The 15353-nt window shown below is 40.5% G+C and overlaps 1 protein-coding gene across 1 annotated transcript in view; it reads left to right on the top strand.

Moving 5' to 3' along the window:
* Window positions 1–15353, top strand: part of TBC1D2B (TBC1 domain family member 2B) — a 73266-nt gene that overhangs the window by 11734 nt on the left and 46179 nt on the right. Inside the window, exon 4 of the mRNA XM_038767001.1 lies at window positions 13616–13769. Within this exon, the coding sequence (XP_038622929.1) occupies window positions 13616–13769 (154 nt within the window). The remainder of the gene's footprint in view (window positions 1–13615; window positions 13770–15353) is intronic.

Here is a 15353-nt window from a genome sequence, read left to right as displayed (position 1 = left end):
GGCAGGAGGAAATGTAAGACGAGGGAGAGAGGTAGATATAGATATAAGGGTTGGAAATGTAGATTTGGGAACCATCTTCTTCACCACCATTCTCACAGTCTTAATCCCCATTTACAGATGAGATAACTGAGGCACAGAGAAGTGAAGTGACTTGCTCAATGCCATAAAGCAGACAAGTGGCAGAGCTGAGATTAGAACTCATGTCCCAGGCCCGTGCTCTATCCATTGTGCCCTGTTTCTTCTCTGTGAAACTTGAGCACTGTTTATTACTGGTTTGTATCTAGTTTTTTCTATATCTGGTGTAAATGAAAGAGAAAAACCATTAACTAGAGACTGAGAATAGTTTTAAAAGATGAATTTTCTTAAGAGCACTGACTTAAACTTTTTCCATAAATAAATTCCCTGCTGGATCTATTTCTAAGTGTGTCCTATGCATTAGCGGGTCCTTCTCCACTCTACTTCAAAAATCTTGCACTGTTTCGTTTCTGTAGTTCCATAGATTGGGTTGCGCTTGTCAGTCAACTAGAAAAAAGGGATTTCTTTTAATTTTGATCTTTATTGCATAAGCGTTCGTTTGCGGCATATATTTTTTAAGCTGGCTTTGGGAAAGTCTTTGACTCACAGTTGTCCACTACAGAAGCAGAAAGTGGTTGCCAAAAAGGAGATTATGTCACTAGCTAAGTGAAATCTTATCCAGGGGAGCTAATTTTTCAAAAATCTCTGGAATTGGCTTTTTGAATTGTCTTTCATTTTGTCATGTACAGCAATTGACTTCAGCACTTATCTTTAGGGGCTAGGTACCCCCTCCCAACACCGCTCCCCCCCCAAAAAAAAAACCTTGCAGGCATAGATAGGGCTAGCTAGTTACCATTTTCAGACAAAGAAATATTTTTTTAATTTTTGAGCAGGAATTGTGGTACATAAAAGTTTTTTGTGAGTGACGTTATTTTAAATGACATAATTGTGAGGGAAACAGCCTTTTCTGGGCAGCTGAGCACTTTAAAATGCCAATAGTTGATTACAGTCATATGTTACTGCGTGCTATGTGAATTTCCAATTTCAAGGGATACACAACATAGCCCAGTCTAGCCATTATTATGACAATAATATTGTGATAATGTAACACTGTGTGTGTGTGTGTGTGTGTGTGTGTGTGCGCGCGTGCATATAGTGAAAACTAGGTTGGGTGTTCTCAGCTGTGCAGTAAAAGTATAACAGAGCTCAGTGTTTGTTGTCATCATCAAAATCAACTGCTCTAATGGAACAAATGTGGGGGGCATGATATTGTAGTAGACTCTTGGAAGTGTATCGTACAGTAGATCAGAGTAAGAGCAAAAATGCACGTGATAAAATAAAAAATAAAATAATGTACAAACAGATATTCATAGGGGTGAAACCTACCTCCTAAAGGTCACCACTGACATTTCTTCTGGCCAAATCCAGCGGCTTCTGCTCCATCATATTCCTCTTCAACCTCTCAGCGGCCTTCGACATGATGAACCACCCCTTCTCCTGGAAACATTATCTAATTTTTTGCTTCACTCACATTGTCCTGTCTCCTGGTTCTCCTCCCATCTGTCAGGCTCCTCATTCTCAGTCTGTTTAATGTGCTTTTCCTCTGGCTCCCAATCCCTAACAATGGGAGTCCTTCAAAACTCAGTTCTGGGTTCCCTTCTATTCATCTACCCCCACTTCCTCAGAACTCATTCGCTCCCATGGCTTCAACTAACGTCTCTATACAGCTGATTCCCAAATCAACATCTTCCGCCCTGATCTCTCTCCTCCTCTACAGTGTCATATTTCCTCTTGCCTTCAGGACATCTCAACTTGGGTGTCCCTCTGACGCCTCACACTTAACATGTCCAAAACAGAACTCTTTCTCGTCTCACCCAGCCTGTCCCCCACTCCAGATTTCCCATTGCTGTAGACAGCACCATCATCTCTTCTCAGAAGCCCGTAAACTTGGCATTATCCTCCACTCATCTATTTCATTCAGCCTGTCACCAAATCCTGTCTGTTCTACCTTTTCAACATTTCTAAAATCTGCCCTTTCCTCTCCATCCAAACTGCTTCCACGTTGATTGAAGCATTTATCCTCTCCCTTCTTGACTAGTGCATCGGCCTCCTTACTGATCTCTCTACCTCTTCCGTCTCCCCACACCAGCCCATACTTCACTCTGCTGCCAAGATCATTTTTCTTAAAAAAAAAAAAAAAAAAAGGTTCAGTCCATGTTTCCCCAGTCTTCAAGAAGCTCCAGTGATTGCCTGTCCACCTCTGCACCAAACAGAAATTCCTTACTTTTGACTTTAAGGTAATCAATCTGCTCACCCCCTCCTACCTTACCTCACTGATCGCCTACTACAATCCAGCCAGAGTGCCTTGCTCCTCCAATCCCAGCTACTTGCTGTGCCCCAATCTCGTCTATCTTGTTGCCAATCCCTTGCCCACATCCTTCCTCCACCTTGGAACTCTCTTCCCCTTCAGGCAATACTCTACCCACCTTCAAAGCCTTATTAAAATCACACCTCCTCCAAGAGGCCTTCCTCAGCCAAGACTTCATTTCCTGTTCTTCCTTCAGTTGCACATTCGTACCCTTTAAAACACTTGATATTCACCCCACCCTCAGTTCCATGCACCCCGTCATAACTGTAATTTGTTTTAATGTGCCCCTGCCCCGTGAGTTGGGAATATATAGTTATATATAGTACTCTCCCAAGCAGTTACTACAGTGCTCAGCACACAGTAAGCCCCCAATACCACTGATTGATTGACATTTCTAGGGAGTTGGGATTTAATCGTAGAATAACTCTTGGAGGAGGTGGCCTTTTAGGAAGGCTTTTAAGTTAGGGAAGGAGTTAGTGTGGCAGGTTTGATCAGGATAAAACCCATGTAAGGGAAACAATGTGGACAGTGGGTAGGAAATAGGAGAATAGTGAGGCAGCTTTTGTTAGGGAAGCAGTGTGACCTAGTGAAAAGAGTTCAGGCGTGGGAGTCAGAGGACCTGGGTTCCAATTTTGGCTCTACCAGTTGCCTGCTGCATGACCCTGGACAAGTCACTTAACTTCTCTGGACCTGTTTCCCAATCTGTACAATGGGGAAATACCTGAAATCCCTCTTTCTCAGACTCTTGAGATCCGTGTGGGACCGGGGTTGTGTCCAACCTGATTACCTTGCGTCTACTCCAGTGTTTTATATACCATTATATAAAAAAGTCAAAAAGATGGAGATTGGAGCTGCTAAAATCTCAAAACAGTGGATAAGGGAAATGGGGGTTAAAGTACAGTCAAGAAGGGAAAGGGATGGGGGAGGGGTGGTTGTCACCAGAGTAGCTGAGATAGGTGAGAACTAGTCGTATAAGTTCAAGTAGTGACAAAAAACAGAGGGTTAAAATGAGTGGGTGAACGAAAGGGCAGAAAGCCAAGACCTTAGGGTCCTCACAAGGTCCATGCAGGCTTTAGCCACTAATACATTTTGAGCCTTTCGGGGGAATTGTCATTTCATTTAATCCTTTGGCAGCTCCACATTTTCTAGTCCACCAGATGTTCTTCGAGGTTTCTGTTTTTATATTATTGCAATTTAAAACTCCAAGCAGTGTTTGTTGTTAATTTTGCAGTAGGAGTTTTGTGTGCTTTTCCCTAGGAGGATCTTTATTAAGGTTGTGGTTACATGGGCTCCAGGCAGTACTACCCCTTTACAGTTTCAGTCTTTGTTTTGTCCAAGAGGCCCTTCCCCAATTAAGCCCGTTTTCCCCCCGGTTTCTTTCCTTCTGCATTGTCTATGCATTTCATTCTGTGGTCTTTTGGACACATTATACGCACCTCACCCCCAACTCCACAGCATTTATGCACATTATACATTATAAATTACTTATTTATTCGTATTAATGTCCATCTCCCCCTCTAGAGTGTAAGTTTGTTATGAGCAGGAAATGTGACTGCTAATTCTGTTGTTTTGTACTCTCCCAAGGACTTAGTAAGTGCATAATAAATACAGTTGATCGGTTGTTTTAGGAGTAATGTTAACACTTAAAAAAATCACACCCCAAGGCTTTTTTTCCTACGCCCTGAAAAATATGCAGTGGAGTGTTCTTGACACTGTTCAAAAGACCTTTAAATTCAGGCTTTTTCCTTTCAGAGGTGTTCTTTTGTTCAGCTTAGAATAAGGTCTTCCCTTATTGTCTGGTAAAGATAATTGTTGGTATACGTTGGGGAGATGTCATATTCCTTTAAATGTGGCTCAAAAAAGTTAAACATCTGGCAGTGTTATTCTCTTGGGCTGTTTTGTCTAGTTTTTTTTTTTTCTGAGGCAGCAGAATTCTCCAAAAATATCTTCATGTTATTAACATGTTAATTGACAAATAGCAGTTTTAAGGCACTACGGATTTTAAAAAAAACAACTTTTTTTCTAGCAGCGTTTTTGCAGAGTCACTTTTGTGCACAAAAATCTTGAAACGTGGCATACAGTGAGTTGCTTCCTAGTCAGTGCTGAACATGAATAACAGTGAACATCGCTGGTTTATTCTATGTCTCCATCTTAGATACTTTGCTGCTTAATTCTTGTGAACTTCCTTCCAAAGAACCCAATATCTTTTATTGATTTGTCTAACTGCCGAGTGTAGTGCAGGGTTGTGTATTCTTTCCCAACCATCCTTCCCTCTTGAGAGTAATCAGTTTGAGGACGAAGGAGAGAAGGAAAGAGAAGTGAAATAAGTCTGCAGACCAGAATCAATGATATTTATTGAGCCCTAACTCTGTGCAGAGCACTGTTAAGCACAGTGGGAGAGTATAGTAGGCACAATTGCTGTTCACAAGCAGCTTATCATCTAGAGAAGCAGCATGGCTCAGTGGAAAGAGCATGGACTTGGGAGTCAAAGGTCATGGGTCCTAACCCCGGCTCCGTCATTTGTCAGCTGTGTGACTTTGGGCAAGTCACTTAACTTCTGTGTGCTTCAGTTCCCTCATCCAGCACTTAGAACAGTGCTTTGCACATAGTAAGTGCTTAACAAATGCCATCATTATTATTATTATTTAAATGGGGATTAAGACTTTGAGCCCTATGTGGGACAACCTGATTACCATATATCCCTCTCAGCGCTTAGAACAATGCTTGGCACATAGTAAGCGCTTAAATACTATCATTATTATTATTATGTCACTGACCCTTTTGACCCAGAGTTTGGATTCCTTGGATAGCCTGGGTAATGACGGTGACAGTCTTCTGTTTTGGCCCAAATTTAGAGGGCAACTGGCTTTTTTGATTTTTTTTTTTCCTCCTCTGAGAGAGGTTTTCACCTGTGACAATCACATCTACTATTATATATGTGATGTGAACGTTTTCCTACTCATCTGCTACTAAGGGCCACTATTTGTGAATTTACAGTGCTGTGACTTGCCCCAGCATTTCAACTTGGGTTGTGTCATTTTTATGAGTCCAGTTGGCTTTCCTATATTCTAACCCATTCTGAAAAGAACACACCCAAGGGGTCACTACGGCAAAAGAAAAGCCAGAATACCTAGTTTAAGGTCGCAGGCGCCTAAGGAACATGTTACTGGTTTAAACAGTAAGTGATTTCACAATTATTGAGTTCAGGTTTAAGCGTTAGAAGGAAATCATGGTTCTGTGTGTGTTTAGTTCAAATGCCCTGGACTGTGGATTAAAAAATTCAGACAAGGGGTGTTCTGTGTCGCCCTGACTTGCTCCCTTTTTTCATCCCTCCTCCCAGCCCCACAACACTTATGTACATATCTGTAATTTATTTATATTAATGCCTGTTTCCCCCTCTAGACTGTAAAATCATTGTGGGCAGGGAATGTGTCTGTTATATTCGTGCATTGTACTCTCACAAGCTCTTAGTACAGTGTTTTGCACACAGTAAGCAGTCAATAAATACAAATGAATAAGTGGATACTTGGGCAGATGATAGTCACCTGAGTGAAGGAATTGATTATGGCAGTGGTGGTTTGCACAGTACTATTCAAACTCTCTTAATCCCACTTAGTCACATTCCCCCTGGGGCACAGAGAGCAGTGAATGAGTAGATGGGCAGGGGTGCTGCCAAGTCCCAAGTGGGTGAAGAGGTCTCGTCTATGCAGGATCCATGGTTTGGAGTGTCTGTGGAGAATGAGTAGTAGTAATTGTGGTATGAAGTTCTTACTTTGTACCAAGCACTAGGTACTGAGTGGATTCAAGATCATCCGGTTGGTCACAGTCCCTGTTCCACATGGGACTCACAGTTTGAGTAGGAAGAAGGACAGGAATTGAACCCCCATTTTACAGGTGAAGAAACTGAGGCCAGAGAAGTTCAGTGATTTGCTCAGGATCACACAACAAGACAACTGACAGAATCAGGATTAGAATCCAGGTCATCTGACACCTTAACCCTTGCTCTTTCTACTAGGCCACACTGCTTCTTGTTGGCCTTGAATGGCTATTTAGGAAAGGATTTTATGTCTGTAATTCACAAAAATGCCGTAACAGATATCCAAAGCTCTCCACATGTAACCATGTTGTCATTTAGGGTCCACACTTTGTTTTATTTTATGTGGCTTCATTCCCTTTTAAGCAGAGGAAATACTTTAGGTGCTCTTTCATGTTCTCCACTCCCTGAAGGGAAAATACAAGTTGCAAAGGACCCAGTGTTTTGGAGTATCCAGTCTCTCAGAGATGCACAGTTCTGGGCATGTCATTCCCCTCCACAAAAATCTCCAATGGTTGCATATCAACCACCGTATCAAACAAAAACTCCTCGCTATTGGCTTGAAAGCTCTCCATCATCTTGCCTCTTCTTACCTCACCTCCCTTTTCTCCTTCCAGATCCTAGCCCGCACACTCCACTCCTCTTATGCTAACCTTTTCACCGTGCCTTGTTCTCCCCTGTCCCATCGTTGACCCTGGCTCATGTCCTACCACTGGCCTGGAATGCCCTCCCTCCTTAAATCCGCCAAACAGTCACACTTCCCCACTTCAAAGCCCTCTTGAGGGCTCACCTCCTCCAAGATGCCTTCCCAAACTAAGCCTTCCCAAACTAAGCCTTCCCTTTTCCTCAGCTCCCTCTCCCCTCCATGTTGCCCCAACTTGCTCCTTTTGCTCTACCCCCGCCCCCTGCCCCACACACTTGTGTATATATGTGCATATCCATAATTCTATTTATAATAATAATGATGGTATTTGTTAATCGCTTACTATGTGCGCCCGTTGTAAACCTGTTGTGCTCAGGGTTTGTCTCTCTTTATTGCTGAATTGTACTTTCCAAGCTCTTAGTACAGTGCTCTCCACACAGTAAGCGCTCTATAAATATGATTGAATAAGGCAGCGTGGAAATTGAGTAATGTGGTTTTAGCCTTTGTGTAAAAAAGAAAGAAAATTAAACTGCTGATACACATTTTGTTAAGCTGGAGAGAAAGGTTAGTGTTAAAGTGTGATGGATCTATTTTAAGAGGTGTTTATCTAAGTCATGGATTGTTTATAAAAGACTGTGTCTAAGGTATACTGCTTTGTATTCCTTACCACTACCATTTCCTTTGTCTTTTAGGTTGTTTACACTGAATTCAAAAGAAAAAAAATTGGAAAATGGGAAAATGGGAAAGAAATTGGATTCATTGTAGGAAAGAGGACAATTTTATAAAGCGAAGACATAGGGAGATGCATTGTTGAAGATCATATGGACAGTGTTTTTAACTAGGTTGTGTGCCATGAAACCAAAGCTAAAGTTACCATTTTGGTGGTTCACCTTTAGTGATGTACCCCTTATCAAACTTGTTACTTGTTCCAAAATGTTTTGAGATGGATAATTGTTGCACAAAATTAGCACAGGACCATAGACCAGGGCTCAGCCATAGGGAAATAATGAATGGTTCAAGTAAAAGGTTTAATAAAAATGGAAAATAAAACCCTGAACACAAATATTTCATCTTACTCATCAACTAGAAGTACAGTATTCTTTGTGTCCACAAGCACATGATTTACCCTCAGATGACTCCTGAAGGCATTGATTCATAAAAATCTATATTCAGATTTAGTTCGCATTTTAGTTTTTACTGAGTCTAACTGATCAAAATTCCTTGTTAGTATTTCATATATATGTCTCTTTGGCAACTGCTGGCAATCCACATGCATCTTTACTGAAGTTAGAAGGGCCCCAATTTGCGGTGCCTTTATTTCCATTTCTGTGCTGCAATGCAGAATAATTTAACAACCTCCTGTAGAGAAAAAAAAATTCTGAGAGTATCCAGAGAGAAGAAAAAAAAGGCAGAGAATTTATTTAGCATCCCATGCGCTGTACTCTGGATTTAATCTTAAAATTTCACTCCCTTTTCTCAGGTTACCTAAAAATTTATTGGAGATTATGTTGCGGATAACAATGTCCTGGTTATTTAAATTATTTTTCAGATGGTTTCACTCTGTAAATTATTTCATTTTCGTAAAAATATAGTCATCCAACTAACGATCCAATTAAAACATATTTTCTTAGTGAATTTTGTGAAAACTTAGGCTTATTAACGTCATGAGAATTGTGGAGAAACCTGAGTTCCTTGGGAAAAAAAAAAAGTGACTTCAGAATGAATTATGTGAATAGTCTTGCTATCATCAATAGCCAATTGTTCTACTGTACACTGGAATATTTCTAAAGTAAAGCCAGTGCCTGAAGGGTAATATGATTGCCAAGTTACATTTAATTTTTCATTTTTGCTGTTATTGCTGAGATTATAAGTACTACAGCATTTCAGAGAAGATAGAGGAACTTGTAATTGCTGCTGAAATGCTGAGCCTATGAATTTTCTTCCTGTTTGAACCGTCAATCTTCACTTTGACACCAGCCAGATATACATATTTGATGTGATGTAAACAGATTCCCATGACGCGAACCAACTAAAATTCAAGATCAGACATGTGAAACTCACCCTGGATTGTGTTGTGGAAACATATAGTAGTAATAGGAATATTCAGTTTATTTATATAAACTGCAAATTACTAATTATTTGAAAAATTATTTGCAACTGAATACTTATTGCATTCATCAAATACTTAGTAATTGTGTTCACCAGGTTCTTTTCCTTGTGGTCTCTTTTCCGACAGAATGTTAGCGGATAGGGCTTCCTGGGTGGTAGTTGAAGAATAGGAGGGGTAAGGCAGGAAAGGAGGATTTGGTGATGTCATCACTCCCTTTCCTCTTCCAGATAATTTTTCCCTTGGTTCAGTTTTAGGGTGAGTAGTTGTCCAAATCAGTACCCAGAATTGCCTTTGGTCTTAGGTCAACCCTGCTGTCAATCAATTAATGACTTTCATTGATCTATCCACCCCAATTTGAGGTTTCAGAGTAAAAAAAGAATCTTACAAAGCCAATTGGTTTCTTGCATCTCATGGCACATTCTTGCTCTGTGCTTTAGAGTAGCGTGGTAGTCATTGATACTGAACGTTTCACTGTTCTAGTTTGCCCCAAGTTCAAGAAAGCCTTCCAAGCTACCACTTTTTGTGTTTTCTCCAGATACAAGGCTTTGTTTGCTATGGTTGTTTCTTAGGTTTTGTGACTCTCAAGTGATTTTGTGGAGGTTTGCTTTCTAAAACATTAAAACTAAACTTTAGGGAGGATTGGAGAATGGAAATTCAGGAACATTGTGGCATAGTGGGTTCTAATCCTGGTCCTGCCATCTGACTGCTTTGTGACTTAAAGTCTTTGTGCCTCAATTTTCTCAACTGGAAAATGGGGATTTTCTATTAAGACTTTGAACCCCATGTTGGGCAAGGACTGCGTTCAACCTGATTATCTTGTATCTACTCTGGCACTCAATACTGTATGTGACACATAGTAAGCAAGCGCATTATAAATACCACAATTATTATTATTATCATTAGGAAACTTTTTTATTTTTTGTAGTGTATAAATGCCTTGATTGAAATTGTGCTTGTTGAAGTCTAGAAAACTAGAGGCATTTAAAATTTATGGTAGAAACCAAGTATTTTGAAATGTCCAGGGAAGTGATTTTGTCCCTAGGAAAAAGACGAATTGTACTTCAGAGGTGCATATCTCAGGGCCCCTTCAGAACAAATGCATAGGTGAATCCTTTGTTTTTACAGTCATTGGGGACCACCCCCGCCATGAGAGAGAGAGAGAGAATGAGAATGTGCTAGCGCTTTGCTAAATGAGGCGATGCTGCAAATGTGGTTTTGTGGTCCCAGTGTTAGCTAAAAAAGCAGCCTCTTACCTTATTTTTTCAGAAGTGAGAGAATTTATGCTTGAGGCAGTTAAACCTCTGAACTGATGGAACAGAAATGCCATCACTTGAAATGGTGTTGGATTTTTATTTTTCTGCCAAAGCATCGGTTGCCCTGAGTGTGAATCAAGCTTTGGGACTCCCCTGGGGAGTCAGCGACCTTGGACCCCAGAAGAAGAAAGAGCACCGAGTCACCATTGAGTGAGGCAGTTTTTAAATGTTGACTTGATGGGGGTGGGAAGCACCTTAATGTATGTTTTCGAATCAAGCAATTGACAGCCCCTGGCAAAATATTTTCTCTTTTAATTATAACCCAAATTGATGCAGTAATGGTTCATCATTGCAATTTAAATGTTATAGTGTTCTCAGAACTGTGGGGTTGTAAATTTCTTGTGGGCATACATTGGATCTGTCAGCAATACCATGTACCTTATTTGATTATGGATTGATTATGAATCATTAAAGGCTTGACAAATTTCTAACTTTACCGCAGAGCTTCTAGCGGTGTTTCTCCAAACTGTGCTAGTCATACTTAAAAAAATTAGACCGATTACGATAAACTAAAAGAAACCCATGAAACTGTTGTGAAATTTTAAAATACCTTTGGTGCCTCTTTTTGTTGTCACTCTGGTTCTGTCTTTGAATATCTCTATTACTCTCTGTTTCTTTTTGTCAGTACAGCAATTCTCTGAGACTTGTACTTGAATTACTACCTAGACACCAGGAAAGGGGTCTTATAGGAAAAAGATCCTTAATACCATGGTTCTCACTAAATTTGAGACACACTAAGGTATTTTGGTTCCTGCTGAAAAGAATATAGCTCCTGAAATGTACCTTTTTGTCAAAAAAAAAACACCCCGCATCCAGTTAGTCGCCAGAGTTAATAAACCTTGAATAGGCTTTTAACTTGTAGAGAAAGTGAGTCTGTTAATTGTTTTTTTCTCTTAATTTGTAATTTAATGTACTAATTCTCCTTTAAGCATGAATCCAAATATTGGAGTTTATTTAAAAGGCTTAAAGTAGTGTCCTTTTAAAGGCTTTTAAAATAGTGAAGAAATGAACTGCTGTTGTTTTAAGCATAGAAAAATGAATGCATGGTCCCAAAATAAGAATTAAGGCTACTGTTTTATGGGAGGATTCCCCTTTGACAGTTTTAGTAGGCAAAAAGAATTCCCACATAACAAAGGTATCCAAATTTCTCCCTTGCTTTTATTATCAAGAAAGTAACTAGTGATGACTTTAAGGAAACTTTGATGCATTGCTCCAAACCAGACCTTTTTATGAAGTAAATCTCCGAACCAGATTAGGCAATGACTAGAGAAGCAGCATGGCCTAATGGATAGAGCACGGGCCTGGGAGCCCGAAGGTCATGGGTTCTAATCTTGGCTCTGCTACTTGTCTGCTGTGTGCCCTTAGTAATGTTTCTTAGCTTCTCTGTGCCTCAGTTACCTCATCTGTAAAGTTATTGTGAGCCCCTTGCAGAACAGGGACTACGTCCAACCTGATTTGCTTGTATTCACCCCAGTGCTTAGTACAGTGCCTTGCACATATTAAGCGCTTAACAAATACAAAAATAATAATAACTACTTGTTGCCTGAAAAGATGCCTTAAAAGCGGAATAGAACCTCATGTAACACAGTTTTGTCTTGTTAGATTTTCCTGTGACATGGTTGACTCAAACCCTTTCAATTCTCAAGTACCTTGATTAGCACCATTTCTGATGCCTAAAAATATCCTGGGAATTCTGAAAGTTGAGGTGAATTTTGTTAGCAAAGCTGTAATAATTCCGTGCCTGCCACTCCCTGACCAGAACACTAGGCAGAATGGACTATTGGTATAACTCTAATAGCATATCTTCTAATCTTATTTTTATATAATTAGCATGTTATAATTAGCCGAAACAGCGTGGCTCAGTGGAAAGAGCACGGGCTTTGGAGTCAGAGGTCATGGGTTCCAATCCCGGCTCCGCCAATTGTCAGCTGTGTGACTTTGGTCAAGTCACTTAACTTCTCTGGGCCTCAGTTACCTTATATGTAAAATGGGGATGAAGACTGTGAGCTCCCCCGTGGGACAACTTGATCACCTTGTATCCCCCCAGCGCTTAGAACAGTGCTTTGCACATAGTAAGTGCTTAATAAATGCCATTATTATTATTATTATGTTGAACCTACTGTTTTTTGGTTGTTTGGTTGTTGATTGTTAGAGTATCCCACTGGCAAATAATGTTAGCTTATCACCAAGGGGGCATTTGTAATTTTGCATTGTTTGATGTGTTTTTAAAAAAAGTTACAATTGCAGATTGATGCTTGTTATTCTTAAGAAGTAAAAGTGATCATTGCTATGCAGCTACTGTTTTTGTGATATTCTTTAGCTTTTTTGAATCAAGTGGAGTTGGTCAGTAAATCGAGAATCTTATAAAAATATCTCTGTCCATACTTTTGCTATCAACAGCTATAACATTTGTGAGTGGCTTGTGTTTGTAGCCCCAACCCAAGACTGAAAATTCTTTGAGGGCCCAGTCTTTTACTCTGTCTTTTACTCTGTTGTATTCTCCCAAGAAAGAAAGGGAGAGATGAGTTTGGCTGTTGGTTTACTTTAAAGATTTTAACCCCAACTATAAATAAGTTCCAAAAGGAAATAATCTTTCAGCACTTTAATTTTTGACATCCATGCATTTCTCCATCAAAAAGTCCAATCTCTTATAGGCAGAGCAGATACTCATATCAAAAGTGCGTGGCAGATGTGGCTTTTAATTGCAGTCCCCTATGTTGATCAGTTTTTCAGATGTTGATACTTAATGCAGTGTCTGAAGGTAAGTTAAATCTTTTCTTCTTCACTGGTACTTGTCATGGTAGGAAAGTAGGTGTTAGATCTGTTGGCCTAGTAGTTTTATTTCTCTGCAGGTTAGGGAGCTTTGAAACAAGTGACTATATGCAAAACTACTGCCTGTTACCTGCAATTGGTTTTCTGCTGTTTTTGACAAGACACAGTTTCAAATTTAATTTGCGTCACTTTCCAGTTGCTGGTCTCTTCTGTTTGTGGAGCCTCATAGAGCATGCATTTTTGCTAGAGTATCATTTCTGCCTGGAGGAGAGTTTACTTTGTGATTGAAAAAATAGGTGGATGTCAAAAATGAAAGTGTGGAGCAACTAATATCTTTTGTACCTCATTTATACATGAGGTTAGAGTTTTTTAAAGCAACTGTTGGTAGGCAAAATCCTTTCTTTCCCTGAATATTTTTGAGTTAGTGAGAACTGCACCAACTCTGTGATTCACTTTTCTTGTTTTTCTTTCAACCAGCAAACCTTTGTTTTGCTTAGAGAATGTGGAAATTTCTTCTGGGTTTTTCAGTTCATTAACTATTTCCTTTTTTTCTCTCTCTCTCCACCCCCCCCACCCCCAGGCTCCTAACCGTCAACTCATGACATATTGGTTGCAAGAACTTCAGCAGAAAAGATGGGAATATTGCAACAGTCTTGATGGAGTGAAGTGGGACAACAGAACCTCTCCCACCCCAAGTGACTTTTCCAAAGGTCTCGTTGCCAAAGACAGCACGGGTAAGGTTAAAAATTGAGGAAACAGCATTAGGGAATGTGAGTGAAGACTTGGGGCAATCACTTTTAACATGCCGGATTTAGCAGTGCAGTTCAGCAGTGAGCTGACCAGCAGTGTGTTTACAATTTCACTGTGCCACAGGTGGGCCGAAATGGCAGGCGGAAAAGCCATGGAGATTTCATCTCCAGGATTCTAGACCTTCTCTGTTGTTCCCAGTCTTGGGAGGAGCATGACCTAGAGCCTGAACCAATCAATCAATCATATTTATTAAGTGCTTACAGTGTGCAGAGCACTATACTTAGCCCTTGGGAGAGTACAGTACAACAGAGTTGGTAGGCAAGTTCCTTGCCCACAGTGATCTTACAGTCTAGAAGGGGGAGACTGACTTTAATCTAAATCATTTATAGGTCTATATATAAGTACTGTGGGGCTGAGGGTGGGGTGAATATACCAAGCGCCCAAAGGGTACAGATCCAGTATTGATCAATCTGGATCTGAGGACCAAGAGATGGTTTCAGTGGACCGGGATGAGTCTTGGTTCTCTAGACGGTAGGCTTGTTGCTGGCCGGGAACGTGTTTACCAACCCTGTTGTATTGTACTCTCTAAAGGACTAGTACAGTGCTCTGTATGAAGTAAGTGCTCAATCCATCAGTGAGATTTGAGCGCTTACTATGTGCATAATACTGTATTTGTTCTGACAATTTTGACACCTTTCTACATGTTTTGTTTTGTTGTCTGTCTCCCCCTTCTAGACTGTGAGCCCATTGTTGGGTAGGGACCGTCTCTATATGTTGCTGACTTGTACTTACCAAGTGCTTAATACAGTGCTCTGCACACAGTAAGTGCTCAATAAATACGATTGAATGAGTGAAAGTACAGTACAACTGAATTAGAGGAAACGTTCCCTGCGCATAGTGAGCTTGCCGTTGATTGATTGCCTGGGATCCTGGTGGAGCAGCTCTTGGTTTATGGGGTGACCTACTCCTCTGGGGCTGATACCAATCAAAGGCTCTCTGGGGGCTTTTTTTCGATGGTATTTAAGTGCTGACTATGTGCCAGGCACCATACTAGGTGCTGGGTTAAGATACAAGCTAATCAGGTTGGCATAGTCTGTGTCCCACATAGGCTCACAGTCTTAATCCCCATTTTGCAGATGATGTAACTGCGGCACAGATAATTGAAAAGATTTGCCCCAGGTCACACAACAGACAAGTGGTGGATCTAGGATTAGAACCCAGGTCTTCTAACTCCCAGCCCCGTGTGCTTTCCACTAGACCAAGCTCCTTCCCTGGGTGGGACTTGGAGTGAGTCGGGATGGGTCCTGACCTTTGGATTAATTCCAATTCAAATGCTGGAAAAATTTGACCTCTTTTGCCTTCTTTTCCCTGCCTCTGCTGTGTCTCTCTCCCTTTCCCTGTCCCTATCTTCCCCACCACTCTGGAAGTAAAGAGAAGCTAAATATTGTTTTGTTGTTTAAGCTGTTTAAATTTAGCAACTTTCTCAATTTTCACCCATACTCTTGCTTTACAATAGAAAAATAGTTTTGTACAAAATATTTCATGTTGTATAACTGGTTATTAGAGTA

Source organism: Tachyglossus aculeatus, chromosome 26 (genome assembly GCF_015852505.1).
Source record: "Tachyglossus aculeatus isolate mTacAcu1 chromosome 26, mTacAcu1.pri, whole genome shotgun sequence".
Classification (NCBI taxonomy): domain Eukaryota; kingdom Metazoa; phylum Chordata; class Mammalia; order Monotremata; family Tachyglossidae; genus Tachyglossus; species Tachyglossus aculeatus.
The sequence above is the reverse complement of the archived record's forward strand: the minus strand, read 5'-3'. Positions and strand labels throughout refer to the sequence as shown.